The sequence below is a fragment of the Pelophylax lessonae genome (genome assembly GCF_965119305.1).
Source record: "Pelophylax lessonae genome assembly, chromosome: 2".
Taxonomy (NCBI): Eukaryota; Metazoa; Chordata; class Amphibia; order Anura; family Ranidae; genus Pelophylax; species Pelophylax lessonae.
Window position 1 is genome coordinate 737,363,057 of NC_138769.1, and position 12,864 is coordinate 737,375,920.

Below are 12,864 nucleotides of genomic sequence, written 5' to 3' on the forward strand. Positions count from 1 at the left end.
ACCCTACTTTAGAGCTCTGATGTCCCCTGTTGGCCGGTGGTAGACCTTACTTTAGAACTCTGACACCCCCTATTGGTCAGTAACACATCCATTTTTAGAGCTCTGACACCCCCAGTTGGTCGGTGGCACACCGTACTTTAGAGCTCTGATGCCCCCTGTTGGTCCCTGGCACACCCTACTTTTGAGATCTAACACCTCCTGTTCGCCCGGGGGCACACCCTACTTTAGAGCTCTGATCCCCCTTGTTGGCTGGTGACAAGCACTCTATGGCGTGCTGCAGAACGTAAGATTCTGTGACCAGTTCACTTTAATAACCCCGCTGTGCCATAAAGGTTTTGTGACAGAACCATCTGACTTTGTATTATATTGTTGCTGCCTCCTTTCGTCTGTTTGTTCGGCTGTTCTACGGCCCGTACAGCCCCCCTTTGTTCCCCTATGTTTTAGCCGCTACGTTCCAAATTCCTTTAAAGAGGTTGAGAGACATCATGTCTGCAAATTCGATGTGTATTAGCTGCAGAGAGAGGGGGGGGGGGATTGTTTCCAGCAGCCCCCTCCTAAAGAATGTCTACCGATTAACTAAGTGCTTTTGTCTAAAATAGGACAGTATGTTAATAGGGTCTGAGACTATTGATAAGTATGTTAATGAGCTCACCTGGCTGTAATTACACAGTCATTGTTCATGTGGTATTCTCAAAGTATATACAAGTGTTGTGTTTCTTGCAATAAAAGAGAAGAGAGTTACTCTTGATCGAACCTCACTACAGAGCCTTGTCTCGTACTTGGGGGGGAATTATTGATGTGCTTCATGTATGGCGGATTGGAGTGGTCGATAGCTGTCCGGGTGTTCGGGAGTGGATTATCCTAGACGACTGTAACCCCTTTCATACTTTGGGGTGTCGTAACAGTTTTTCTTCAAACTTCAGGCATCTCTGCGGAATTACATGGCTACTAAGTAAGAAGATGGATGGCCGAGGCCGAGGCGACTGACTCAACAGGAAGTCGTGTCCAGAGCACATATTCCATAATACTTGAAATATAGCAATTCTGCCTCCAGCTGGGTGCAGGAATGGCTCGCCGGCCAGTGGAAATGAGACCAGTTCAGTGCAGGTTATTAAGGCCCTGTGATAAAGTTATGAGTCATCCCAGGGCCACACCACTTCTCTTAGCCGGAGCACAGATAGTGGCATTGAACCCTACTTTTGAGCTGTGATGTCTCCTGTTGGCCTGGGTAGACCCTACTTTAGAGCTCTGACGCCCCCTATTGGTCGGTAACAAATCCTATTTTAGAGCTCTAACGCCCCAGTTGGTCGGTGGCACACCGTACTTTAGAGCTCTGATGCCCCCTGTTGGTTGGTGGCACACCCTACTTTAGAGCTCTAACTCCCCCTGTTGGCTCATGGCACACTCTACTGTAGAGCTCTGACGCCCTCTGTTGGGCGGGGGTACACACTACTTTAGAGATCTGACGCCCTCTGTTGGCTGGTAACACCCCCTACTTTAGAGCTCTGATGTCCCCTGTTGGTCGCTGGCACACCCTACATTAGAACTCTGATACCTCCTGTTGCCCGGTGGCACACCCTACTTTAGAGCACTAACGCCCCCTGTTGGTCAGTGACACACACTTCTTTACAGCTCCGATGCCCCCTGTTGGCTGGTGGCACACCCTACTTTAGAGCTCTGACTCCCCCTGTTAGCCCATGGCACACCCTACTTTAGAGCTTTGACAACCCCAGTTGGTCGGTGGCACACCCTACTTTAGAGCTCTGACGCCCCCTGTTGGCTGGTAACACACTAATTTAGAGCACTAATGCCCCCTGTTGGTCGGTGGCACACCCTACTTTAGAGCTCTGATGCCCCCTGTTGGCTGGTAACACACCCTACTTTAGAGCTCTGACACCCCCTGTTGGCCGGTGGCACACCCTACTTTAGAGCTCTGATGCCCCCAGTTGGTCAGTGGCACACCCTACTTTAGAGCTCTGACGCCCCAAGTTGGTCGGTGGCACACCCTACTTTAGAGCTCTGACACCCCCTGTTGGTCGGTGGCACACCCTACTTTAGAGCTCTGTCGCCCCCTGTTGGCCTGTGACACACTCTAACACTTTATGGCATGCTGCAGTATGTAAGATTCTGTGACCGGTTCACTTTAATAACCCTGCATTGCCATAAAGGTTTCCTTTAAACTTCAGGCATCTCTGGGAAATTTCAGGGCCATTAAGTCAGAAGATGGATGGCTGAGGCCGAGGCAACTGACTCGACGGGAAGTCGTGTCCAGACCAGATATTCAATAAAACAGGGAATATAGCGATTCTGCCTCCAGCTGAGTGCAGTAATGGCCCGCTGGTCCTCTAAGTGGAAATGAGACCGGTTCAGTGCGGGTTATTGAGGCCCTGCGATAAAGTTATGAGTCGCCCCTGGGCCACGCCGCTTCTCTCAGCCTGAGCGCGGATAATGGCATTGAACGGGCAATTTACTGCAGATAATACGCTCATTCTGATTACATTAGTGTTTATCCGAGCGCCGAAGGATCAGCACATCACTGAGAACAGATAGACGGTTCTGAAGAGGAAAGGGTGGAGGTGGAGGTGGAGATCTTCTCTCTCTTTCGTTTTATATAACAGGTGATGTTGCCCTATTGGTTGAGGACATTTTTAATGCAGAAAGAGCAGCAAGGGGGTCCTCAAAATTTCGGTTTAGTATATTAGTAAATCCTTTTATTGTCAATTACGGAATATGTCAGTGCAGGTTCTCATATACAGTATCTCACAAAAGTGAGTACACCCCTCACATTTTTGTAAATATTTTGTTCGATCTTTTCATGTGACAACACTGAAGAAATGACACTTTGCTACAATGTAAAGTAGTGAGTGTACAGCTTGTATAACAGTGTAAATTTGCTGTCCCCTCAAAATGACTCAACACAGCCATTCATGTCTAAACCGCTGGCAACAAAAGTGAAAATGTTAATATTGGGCCCAATTAGCCATTTTCCCTCCCCGGTGTCATGGGACTCGTTAGTGTTACAAGGTCTCAGGTGTGAATGGGGAGCAGGTGTGTTACATTTGGTGTTATCGCTCTCACTCTCTCATACTGGTCACTGGAAGTTCAACATGGCACCTCATGGCAAAGAACTCTCTGAGGATCTGAAAAAAAGAATTGTTGCTCTACATAAAGATGGCCTAGGCTATAAGAAGATTGCCAAGACCCTGAAACTGAGCTGCAGCACGGTGGCCAAGAGCATACAGCGGTTTAACTGGACAGGTTCCACTCAGAACAGGCCTCGCCATGGTCGATCATAAAATTGAGTGCACGTGCTCAGCGTCATATCCAGGGGTTGTCTTTGGGAAATAGACGTATGAGTGCTGCCAGCATTGCTGCAGAGGTTGAAGGGGGGGGGGTGTCAGCCTGTCAGTGCTCAGACCATACGCCGCACACTGCATCAAATTGGTCTGCATGGCTGTCATCCCAGAAGGAAGCCTCTTCTAAAGATAATGCACAAGAAAGCTCACAAACAGTTTGCTGAAGACAAGCAGACTAAGGACATGGATTACTGGAACCATCTCCTGTGCTCTGATGAGATCAAGATAAACTTATTTGGTTCAGATGGTGTCAAGTGTGTGGCGGCAACCAGGTGAGGAGTACAAAGACAAGTGTGTCTTCCCTACATTCAAGCATGGTGGTGGGAGTGTCATGGTCTGGGACTGCATGAGTGCTGCCAGCACTGGGGAGCTACAGTTCATTGAGGGAACCATGAATGCCAACATGTACTGTGACATACTGAAGCAGAGCATGATCCCCTCTCTTCAGAGACTGGGCCGCAGGGCAGTATTCCAACATAACGACTCCAAAGACCTCCAAGATGACCACTGCCTTGCTAAAGAAGCTGAAGGTAAAGGTGATGGACTGGCCAAGCATGTCTCCAGACCTAAACCCTATTGAGCATCTGTGGGGCATCCTCAAACAGAAGGTGGAGGAGCGCAAGGTCTCTAACATCCCCCAGCTCTGTGATGTCATCATGGAGGAGTGGAAGAGGACTCCAGTGACAACCCGTGAAGCTCTGGTGAACTCCATGCCCAAGAGGGTTAAGGCAGTGCTGGAAAATAATGGTGGCCACACAAAATATTGACACTTTGGGCCCAATTTGGACATTGTCACTTAGGGGTGTACTCACTTTTGTTGCCAGCGGTTTAGACATTAATGGCTGTGTGTTGAGTTATTTTGAGGGGACAGTAAATTTACACTGTTATACAAGCTGTACACTCACTACTTTACATTGTAGCAAAGTGTCATTTCTTCAATGTTGTCACATGTAAAGATCGAACAAAATATTTATAAAAATGTGAGGAGTGTACTCACTTTTGTGAAATACTGTATTCATGCTGTGGTTTATCTAGATGTTATTCAACGCGTTTCAGCAGCTAAATACACTCCCTTCCTCAGGGCTATAGACATGGCGATACCAAACTGACTACCAAACTGAAAATCCTTAACTAAGGCCTGAGGGCCGAAACCTGTTGGCTGTTTTCCAGCTGTTATACACGTTTTTGCAATAAAAGATAGCCATTATTGGATGCCATTGGATGACGTCTCCTCCTGTGATTCGTATTCTCCGAGGCTTCGGCAGCCTGTGGGTCTGAGCACCCGGTGAAGCTGGGAGAAGGTGGAAGGCCCTATAGGCCTGTATTCTCTTCTGAAATATAATGTGTGTCAGGAAGACTCCCCAACATCTATCTCCATGCACAATCTGACACCTTCATAGTACAGAACGATCCAACACATTTCAGGGGCCAAATGCACCCTTTCCCTCAGACTACTTAAGTGCAGATACAAGGATAACAAAGTGACTACGTAAGAATTCTACATACTTATTCTGTAACACTTTCTAATTCATAATCAAAACGCGTTTCATCAGCCAAATGCACTCCCTTCCTCAGGGCTTTAAAAATGGTGATACCAAATCGACTACATTTTGTTAACATTGCATCATCCTGTTGTAGCCTTGCGCATAGAGAATGCATTTGGCCCCGAAAATATGTTGACGTATTCTGTAACATTACCTACTTAAAGTAAATCTATTTATTAGCTAATATTGTTACAGAATTAATCAACGCGTTTCAGCAGCTAAATGCACTCCCTTCCTCAGGGCTATAAAAAGGGAGATACCAAATCGACTACATTTTGTTAACATTGTATCACCCTATGATAACCCTGAGGAAGGCGTTGCATTTGGCCCGGAATATATGTTGATGTATTCTGTAACATTACATACTTAAAGTAAATCTATTTATAAGCTGATATTGTTACAGAATTTTCCAACGCGTTTCAGCAGCTAAATACACTCCCTTGAGGGGAACTCACACAGTGTTATAAAAAGAAAAAAACTCCCATAGTGAAGCCCATCGTGATATAAAAAGATTTATTTATAAGATGGCTACAATTAACTTCATACAAAACATAACAAACATTGGTTTTGTTCAACAGAAGAGGAGCAGGCTGCCGGTTAGCGGTCGGGCGTGGGTGATGTCGCCACTGGTAGGCCACTCCCTGATGCCTTCCGTCATCAACAAGACGTCTTCGGAGGATGGGCCAAGACACTCTTGTTAATGACGAAACTCGTTAGAGAGTGGCCTACCAGTGACGACATAACCCGTGCCCGACTGCTAAGCAGCGATAGTGTATGAAGCCGACAGCTGAGAGTAACGCAGTGCCGTATCGCAAAAAATGGCCTGGTCATTAAGGGGGGGAACCTTCCGGTCTAGAAGTAGTTAAAGGAAGCCTTTCCTTAGAGAAACATGCTAGATGACTGGCTGTCCTCCTGACCCTCTTGTTTTCAGTACATTGAGTCACCGACCCAGAACAGGCATAGGATAAGAATGACTGACTTTACCACTCTTGAACTTTATATATATATATTCCAGGTCCGTCACACTTCCTGTTGTGTCTCCAGGACAGGAAGTGAAGGTAAATCTCAACAATGGGCAAAATTACCGGTAACAACTGTAAATGTCTTCTCACCTTCATATGATACATCATCATCTCATTGGCCAGGTGACTCCTGAACTGCGCCTCCCTCACCTGCTTATATAGCAAGGACTGGGGGGGGGGGGGAGAAAAAAAAAACACAAATTAGGATCACATCACAAATATGTTTTATATGTAAAGTGTAATATGTTTTATTAAAACAGTGAGCCTGTAATTATCAAAAAAAGTATTAGGTACACACATCCATATTGGCATCTAAATTGGAGAAAATGAAGGATGGAGACTGTTGTCCCCAAAAAGGATAGGGAAAAGCCTGGAAGGGCTTCGGCTTCTTCAGGAGAATGTTTTATTGTTGCTGTATTTATTGTTGCTGCTCACTTACTGTATCGATAGAGGAGCAGTGTTGTCACCCTAGGACAGATCCTGGTGATCCTGCCAATAACACATCTCCTGTCCTAAGGTGACAAGGCTCACTTACTCTACTTTATCTATGGAGGAGCAGTGTTGTCACCATAGGACTGATCCTGGTGATCCTGCCAATAACACACATCCTGTCCTAAGGTGACAACACTCACTTACTGTATTGTTGGAGGAGCAGTGTTGTCACCCTAGGACTGATCCTGGTGATCCTGCCAGGAACACACCTCCTGTCCTAAGGTGACAACGCTCACTTAATGTATTGATGGAGGAGCAGTGTTGTCACCCTAGGACAGATCCTGGTCATCCTGCCAATAACACACCTCCTGTCCTAAGGTGACAACGCTCACTTACTGTATCGATGGAGGAGCAGTGTTGTCACCCTAGGACAGATCCTGGTCATCCTGCCAATAACACACTTCCTGTCCTAAGGTGACAACGCTCACTTACTGTACTGCATCTATAGAGGAGCAGCGTTGTCACCCTAGGACAGTACCTGGTCATCCTTCCAATAACACACTTCCTGTCCTAAGGTGACAACGCTCATTTACTGTACTGCATCTATGGAGGAGCAGCGTTGTCACCCTAAGACAGCACCTGGTCATCCTGCCAGGAACACACTTCCTGTCCTAAGGTGACAACCCTCACCCTGTATCTATGGAGAAGCAGCGTTTTCACCCTAAGATGGATCCTGGTGATTCTGCCAGTAACACTTTCTGTCCTAGGGTGACAGCACTCACTTACTGTACTGTATCTATGGAGGAGCAGCATTGTCACCCTAGGACCGATCCTGGTGATCCTGCCAGTAACACACTGCCTGTACTGGGGTGACAACGCTCACTTACTGTACTGTATCTATGAATGAGCAGTGTTGTCACTCTAGGACAGAACCTGGGCATCCTGCCAGAAACACACTGCCTGTCATGGGGTGACAACCCTTACTGTGCTGTATCTATGGAGAAGCAGTGTTGTCAACCTAAGACAGATCCTGGTGACCCTGCCAGGAACACACCTCCTGTGTCCTCAGGTGACAACGCTCACTTACTGTACTGTATCTATGGAGGAGCAGTTTTGTCATTCTATGACAGATCCTGATCATCCTGCCGGGAACACACTGCCTGTCCTGGGGTGACAATGCTCACTTACTGTATTGATGGAGGAGCAGTGTTGTCACCCTAGGACAGATCCTGGTGATCCTGTCAATAACACACATCCTGTTCTAAGGTGACAACGCTCACTTACTGTACTGCCTCTATGGAGGAGCAGCGTTGTTACGCTAAGACAGATCCTGGTCATCCTGCCAATAACACACTTCCTGTCCTAAGGTGACAACCCTCACTTACTGTATCTATGGAGAAGAAGCGTTGTCACCCTAAGAGGGATCCTGGTTATCCTGCCAGTAACACTTCCTGTCCTAAGGTGACAACCCTCACTTACTGTATCTATGGAGAAGAAGCGTTGTCACCCTAAGAGGGATCCTGGTTATCCTGCCAGTTACACTTCCTGACCTAAGGTGACAGCACTCACTTACTGTGCTGTATCTATGGATTAGCAGTGTTGTCACCCTAAGACAGATCCTGATCATCCTGCCAGGAACACACCTCCTGTGATCCTTAGGTGACAACGCTCACTTACTGTACTGTATCAATGAAGGAACAGTGTTGTCACTCTAGGACAGAACCTGGGCATCCTGCCTGAAACACACTGCCTGTCATGGGGTGACAACACTTACTGTACTGTATCTATGGAGGAGCAGTGTTGTCAACCTAAGACAGATCCTGGTGACCCTGACAGGAACACACCTGCTGTGTCCTCAGGTGACAACGCTCACTTACTGTACTGTATCTATGGAGGAGCAGTTTTGTCATTCTATGACAGATCCTGATCATCCTGCCAGGAACACACTGCCTGTCCTGGGGTGACAACGCTCACTTACTGTATTGCATCTATGGAAGAGCAGCACTGTCACCCTTGGTGTCACCCTAGATTTTGGCCCCACACTATGGAAGAATGAACCCAACTCAGAATGAACACCATTATCATCTCTTGCTGGTTAAAATGGGAGGCCCAAGAATAAGACTTCCATTTCCAGCTGGAGAAAAAAGAAGGGGGGCAGTATAAAACCAAAGAACGTAATTTAAGGAGCGCCTCTTACGTGAGCAATGCTGATTCCGCAGTAAATGGAAAATGCCGTTGCCAGATCTTCATCAAATTTGGTGAATCCCGGCCCGTTAATTTTGTTGACCAGTTCTGCCACACCGATGACCTCTGCAATATAGAACAGCTTCTATGAAGATATTTGTTTGATACATTTATATATCTCCAACAAATTCTATAGACCTTTACAGAGCACAAACTTTACAGATCAGTCCCCGCCCCAGAGGAGCTCATGGATTCTTATGTTCAGAATATGAGTGAAAGCCGCATGGAGACAAACCACAGTGTATCCTCCTGAATATCCTTATCCAGTCAACCTGGGTCTGGTACATTATATAATTTCTCCACAATTATCATATATTGGCAACAGATTCTGTAGACCTTTACAGAGTACACTGCACCGTTTAGATCAGTCCCCACCCTAGAGGAGCTCACAGCTATATTTTTTTCAGATTGTGGGTAGAAGGCAGGTTTCCCAATACCTTTAACCAGCCAACCTTTGTATTGTACACTATATATTTTCTCTACTATAATGTTACATTGCCAACAAATCCTGTAGGCTCTTACAGAGTACATCAAACCTTTCAGAGCAACCCCCACCCTGGAGGAGCTCACAGCTTTATGTTTTCAGATTGCAGGGGGAAGCATGCTTACCAATACCTTTAAATAGCCTTCTCTGATACAGCACACTATATGGTTTCTTCACCATTGTCATAAATTGGCAACAGATTCTATAGACCTTTACAGAGCACAAACTTTTCAGATCAGTCCCCGCCCCAGAGGAGCTCACGGATTCTTATGTTCAGAATATGAGTGAAAGCCGCATGAGACAACCCACAGTGTATCCTCCTGAATATCCTTATCCAGTCAACCTGGGTCTGGTACATTATATAATTTCTCCACAATTATCATATATTGGCAACAGATTCTGTAGACCTTTACAGAGTACACTGCACCATTTAGATCAGTCCCCACCCTAGAGGAGCTCACAGCTATATTTTTTTCAGATTGTGGGTAGAAGGCAGGCTTCCCAATACCTTTAACCAGCCAACCTTTGTATTGTACACTATATATTTTCTCCACCATAATGTTACATTGCCAACAAATCCTGTAGGCTCTTACAGAGTACATCAAACCTTTCAAAACAATCCCCACCCTGGAGGAGCTCACAGCTTTATGTTTTCAGATTGCAGGGGGAAGCACGCTTACCAATACCTTTAAATAGCCTTCTCTGGTACAGCACACTATATGGTTTTGTCACCATTGTCATAAATTGGCAACAGATTCTGTAGGCCTTTACAGAGTAAACTGGACTTTTATGACCAGTACCCACCCTAGAGGAGTCAGGGCCAGGACACGAGATGGGCATGAGGGGCAGCTGCCCTGGGCACTGTGGTCTGTGCCGGGACAAGGTCATCCACCGCCCAGAGCAAACTGCACCCCTCCATGATGTGCAAGCTTAGGGGATCCTACACCCAGCAGTCATTTGCTTGTCAAAATCGCTGCCCCTATCCCTACTCCTGTCAGCCATGTAACAGAAGAAAGGCACCCCCATCCCTACAGTTAACCATTGTGCCCAGGGCAGCCACCCTCCTGCCCACCCTTTGTCCTGGCCCTGACTGTGGTGTTATGTGAGTTTGAGAGGAGCACTGTGAGGAAATTAAGGGGGGAGGGGATTTGTGTTTGAAGGAGGAATTTGGGGGGCAGTAGGGGGTAAGAATTGTTCTAGGAGGGGAATTTGGGTGTGTGTGCTAGGAGTGGTGATTTGGGGGAATTTGTGTTGGAAGGGGGGTGGGAGAAAAGGATTTGTGCTAGGAGGGTTGATTTGGGGGTTTTGTGCTAGAAGAAGGGGGGGGGGATTGTGCTAGTAGGGATGATTGCGGGGTGTTTGTGCTAGGAGGGGGAATGGGGGGGAGGGCATTTGAAGTGGGGGGGGGAAAGAGAAAATATGTACTCAGAGGGGAAATTTGAGGGGTGAAATATTTGTGCCAGGAGGGGTGTTTTTTTTTTTTGAGGGGGAGGAATTTGTGCTGGGGGAATCTTGGGAATGGAGGGGGCAGGGATTTGTCCTGTGAGGGGGGATTTCAGCAGGGAGTTGGAGAATTTTTACTGGGATGAGGGGGAATTTATGCTTGGGAAGTAATCATTCAGACTAGTGCGCAATTTATTTATTTTTTTGGAGGGGGGATTTTTGCTGACACATAATACGCATACATCTTTTGGAGGGGGGGGGGGGTCAGTTTGGCATGTTGGCCCTGGACTCTAGATGACCTTGTCCCGGCACTGACAGGACTCAAAATGATAAAATGATAAATGGTTTTTAAACATTTTTACAAATAAATCTGTGAAAAGTGTGGCTGCATTTGTATCCCCCCCCACCCCATCGAGTCAATACTTTGTAGAACTGCCTTTCGCTGCAAATACAGCTGCAAGTCTTTTTGGGGATGTCTCTACCAGCTTTGCACATCTAGAGAGGACATTTCTGCCCATTCTTCTTTGCAGAATATCTCAAGCTCTGTCAGATTGGATGGAGAGCGTCTGTGAACAGCAATTTTCAAGTCTTGCCACAGATTCTCAATGTGATTTAGGTCTGGACTGTGACTGGGCCATTCTAACACATGAATATGCTTTGATGTAAACCATTCCATTGTAGCTCTGGCTGGATGTTTCGGGTCGTTGTCCTGCTGGAAGGTGAACCTCCGCCCCAGTCTCAGGTCTTTTGCAGACTCTAACGGATTTTCTTCTAAGATTGCCCTGTATTTGGCTCCATCCATCTTCCCATCAACTCTCACCAGCTTCCCTGTCCCTGCTGAAGAAAAGCATCCCCACAACATGATTTTGCCACCACCATGTTTCACGGTGGGGATGGTGTGTTCAGGGTGATGTGCAGTGTTAGTCCCCCCCACACACATAGCGTTCTACTTTTAGGCCAAAAGGTTAAATGTTGGTCTTATCTGAGCAGAGCACCTTCTTCCACATGTTTGCTGTGTCCCCCACATGGCTTCTCCCAAACTGCAATTGGGACTTCTTATGGCTTTCTTCCACCAATGGCTTTCTTCTTCTCACTCTTCCATAAAGGGCAGATTTGTGGAGCGCACGACTAATAGATTCTCCCACCTGAGCTGTGGATCTCTGCAGCTCCTCCAGAGTTCCCATGGGCCTCTTGGCTGCTTCTCTAATGAATACTCTCCTTGCCCGGCCGGTCAGTTTAGGTGGACGGCCATGTCTTGGTAGGGGCCCGGCCGGTCAGTTTAGGTGGACGGCCATGTCTTGGTAGGTTTGCAATTGTGCCATACTCTTTCCATTTTCCCATGATGGATTGAACAGTGCTCCGTGAGAAGTTCAAAGTTTGGGAGATTTTTTATAACATAACCCTGCTTTAAACTTTTCCACAAATTTATCCCTGACCTGTCTGGTGTGTTCCTTGGCCTTCATGATGCTGTTTGTTCAACATCCTCTAACAAACCTCTGAGGGCTTCACAGAACAGCTGTATTTATACTGAGATTAAATTACTCATAGGGGACTTTATTTACTAATTAGGTGACTTAGGTGAAGGGGAGACCAATGTCCTCTTGAAATGCATTGGATACCTTCCATGACTTCTGATGACAAAATTAAAGCCCTACCGGACTTACTTGGAACTTGTGTGCCCTTCTCATCCTGTTACTTTACTCAGTTCTAGCATTCCACAGACCAACTTGGACCCAGAGGTACTGTACCTACAAAGCTACCTTCCTCTTTAATTTTGAAGACCTTCTCTCAACCTTGAGAACTACGCCACCTACTAGGATCCACCACTCCACCAACACCTCAAACCAAAGAAATCAAACCGTAAGAAAAGACACCTTTTTTTTTTTGTTTGCCCTGATACTGTATGTATTTAGTCAATTTAAATTGAAAGTCATTTAAAGTTTCATTAGTATCACATAGATGGAACCAATCTCAGCCACAAACTGGAAGACTGGTGGATGAAGAAGTGTGACGGAATCTGGACATCTTTTGTCATTCTGATTGTCTTCGCTCTAGAATGAACACATACCAGTAGAAATTGTAATGACATTAACCTGCAGATGGGAAATTTGCTGACTGGAGATCTCAGCACTTCTTTCAGAATTCTGTTTGTAGGGAAAAAAACATTCACACAAACATTCACACACTTCAACGGAACATAAAAGACGATTGCGTGGATTTTATGGAAGTGGAAACAGCTAAAGGGACATTGTTATTATCGCCCTACAATATCTTCAGGCAGGGGCTGACTGGCAACTTTCGGCCCAGGGGGGCAAGTAAAAACTGGGGGCCCATGGTGC

General features: G+C 46.4%; 1 protein-coding gene across 3 annotated transcripts in view; it reads right to left on the reverse strand.

The window, feature by feature from the left end:
* Window positions 1–12,864, reverse strand: part of PDE2A (phosphodiesterase 2A) — a 992,945-nt gene that overhangs the window by 54,122 nt on the left and 925,959 nt on the right. For all 3 annotated transcript variants that reach the window (XM_082244574.1, XM_082244575.1, XM_082244576.1), the window contains 2 exons: window positions 8,552–8,664; window positions 6,013–6,090 (listed from right to left, as the gene is read on the reverse strand). In XM_082244574.1, coding sequence (XP_082100700.1) covers window positions 6,013–6,090; window positions 8,552–8,664 — 191 coding nt within the window. The remainder of the gene's footprint in view (window positions 1–6,012; window positions 6,091–8,551; window positions 8,665–12,864) is intronic.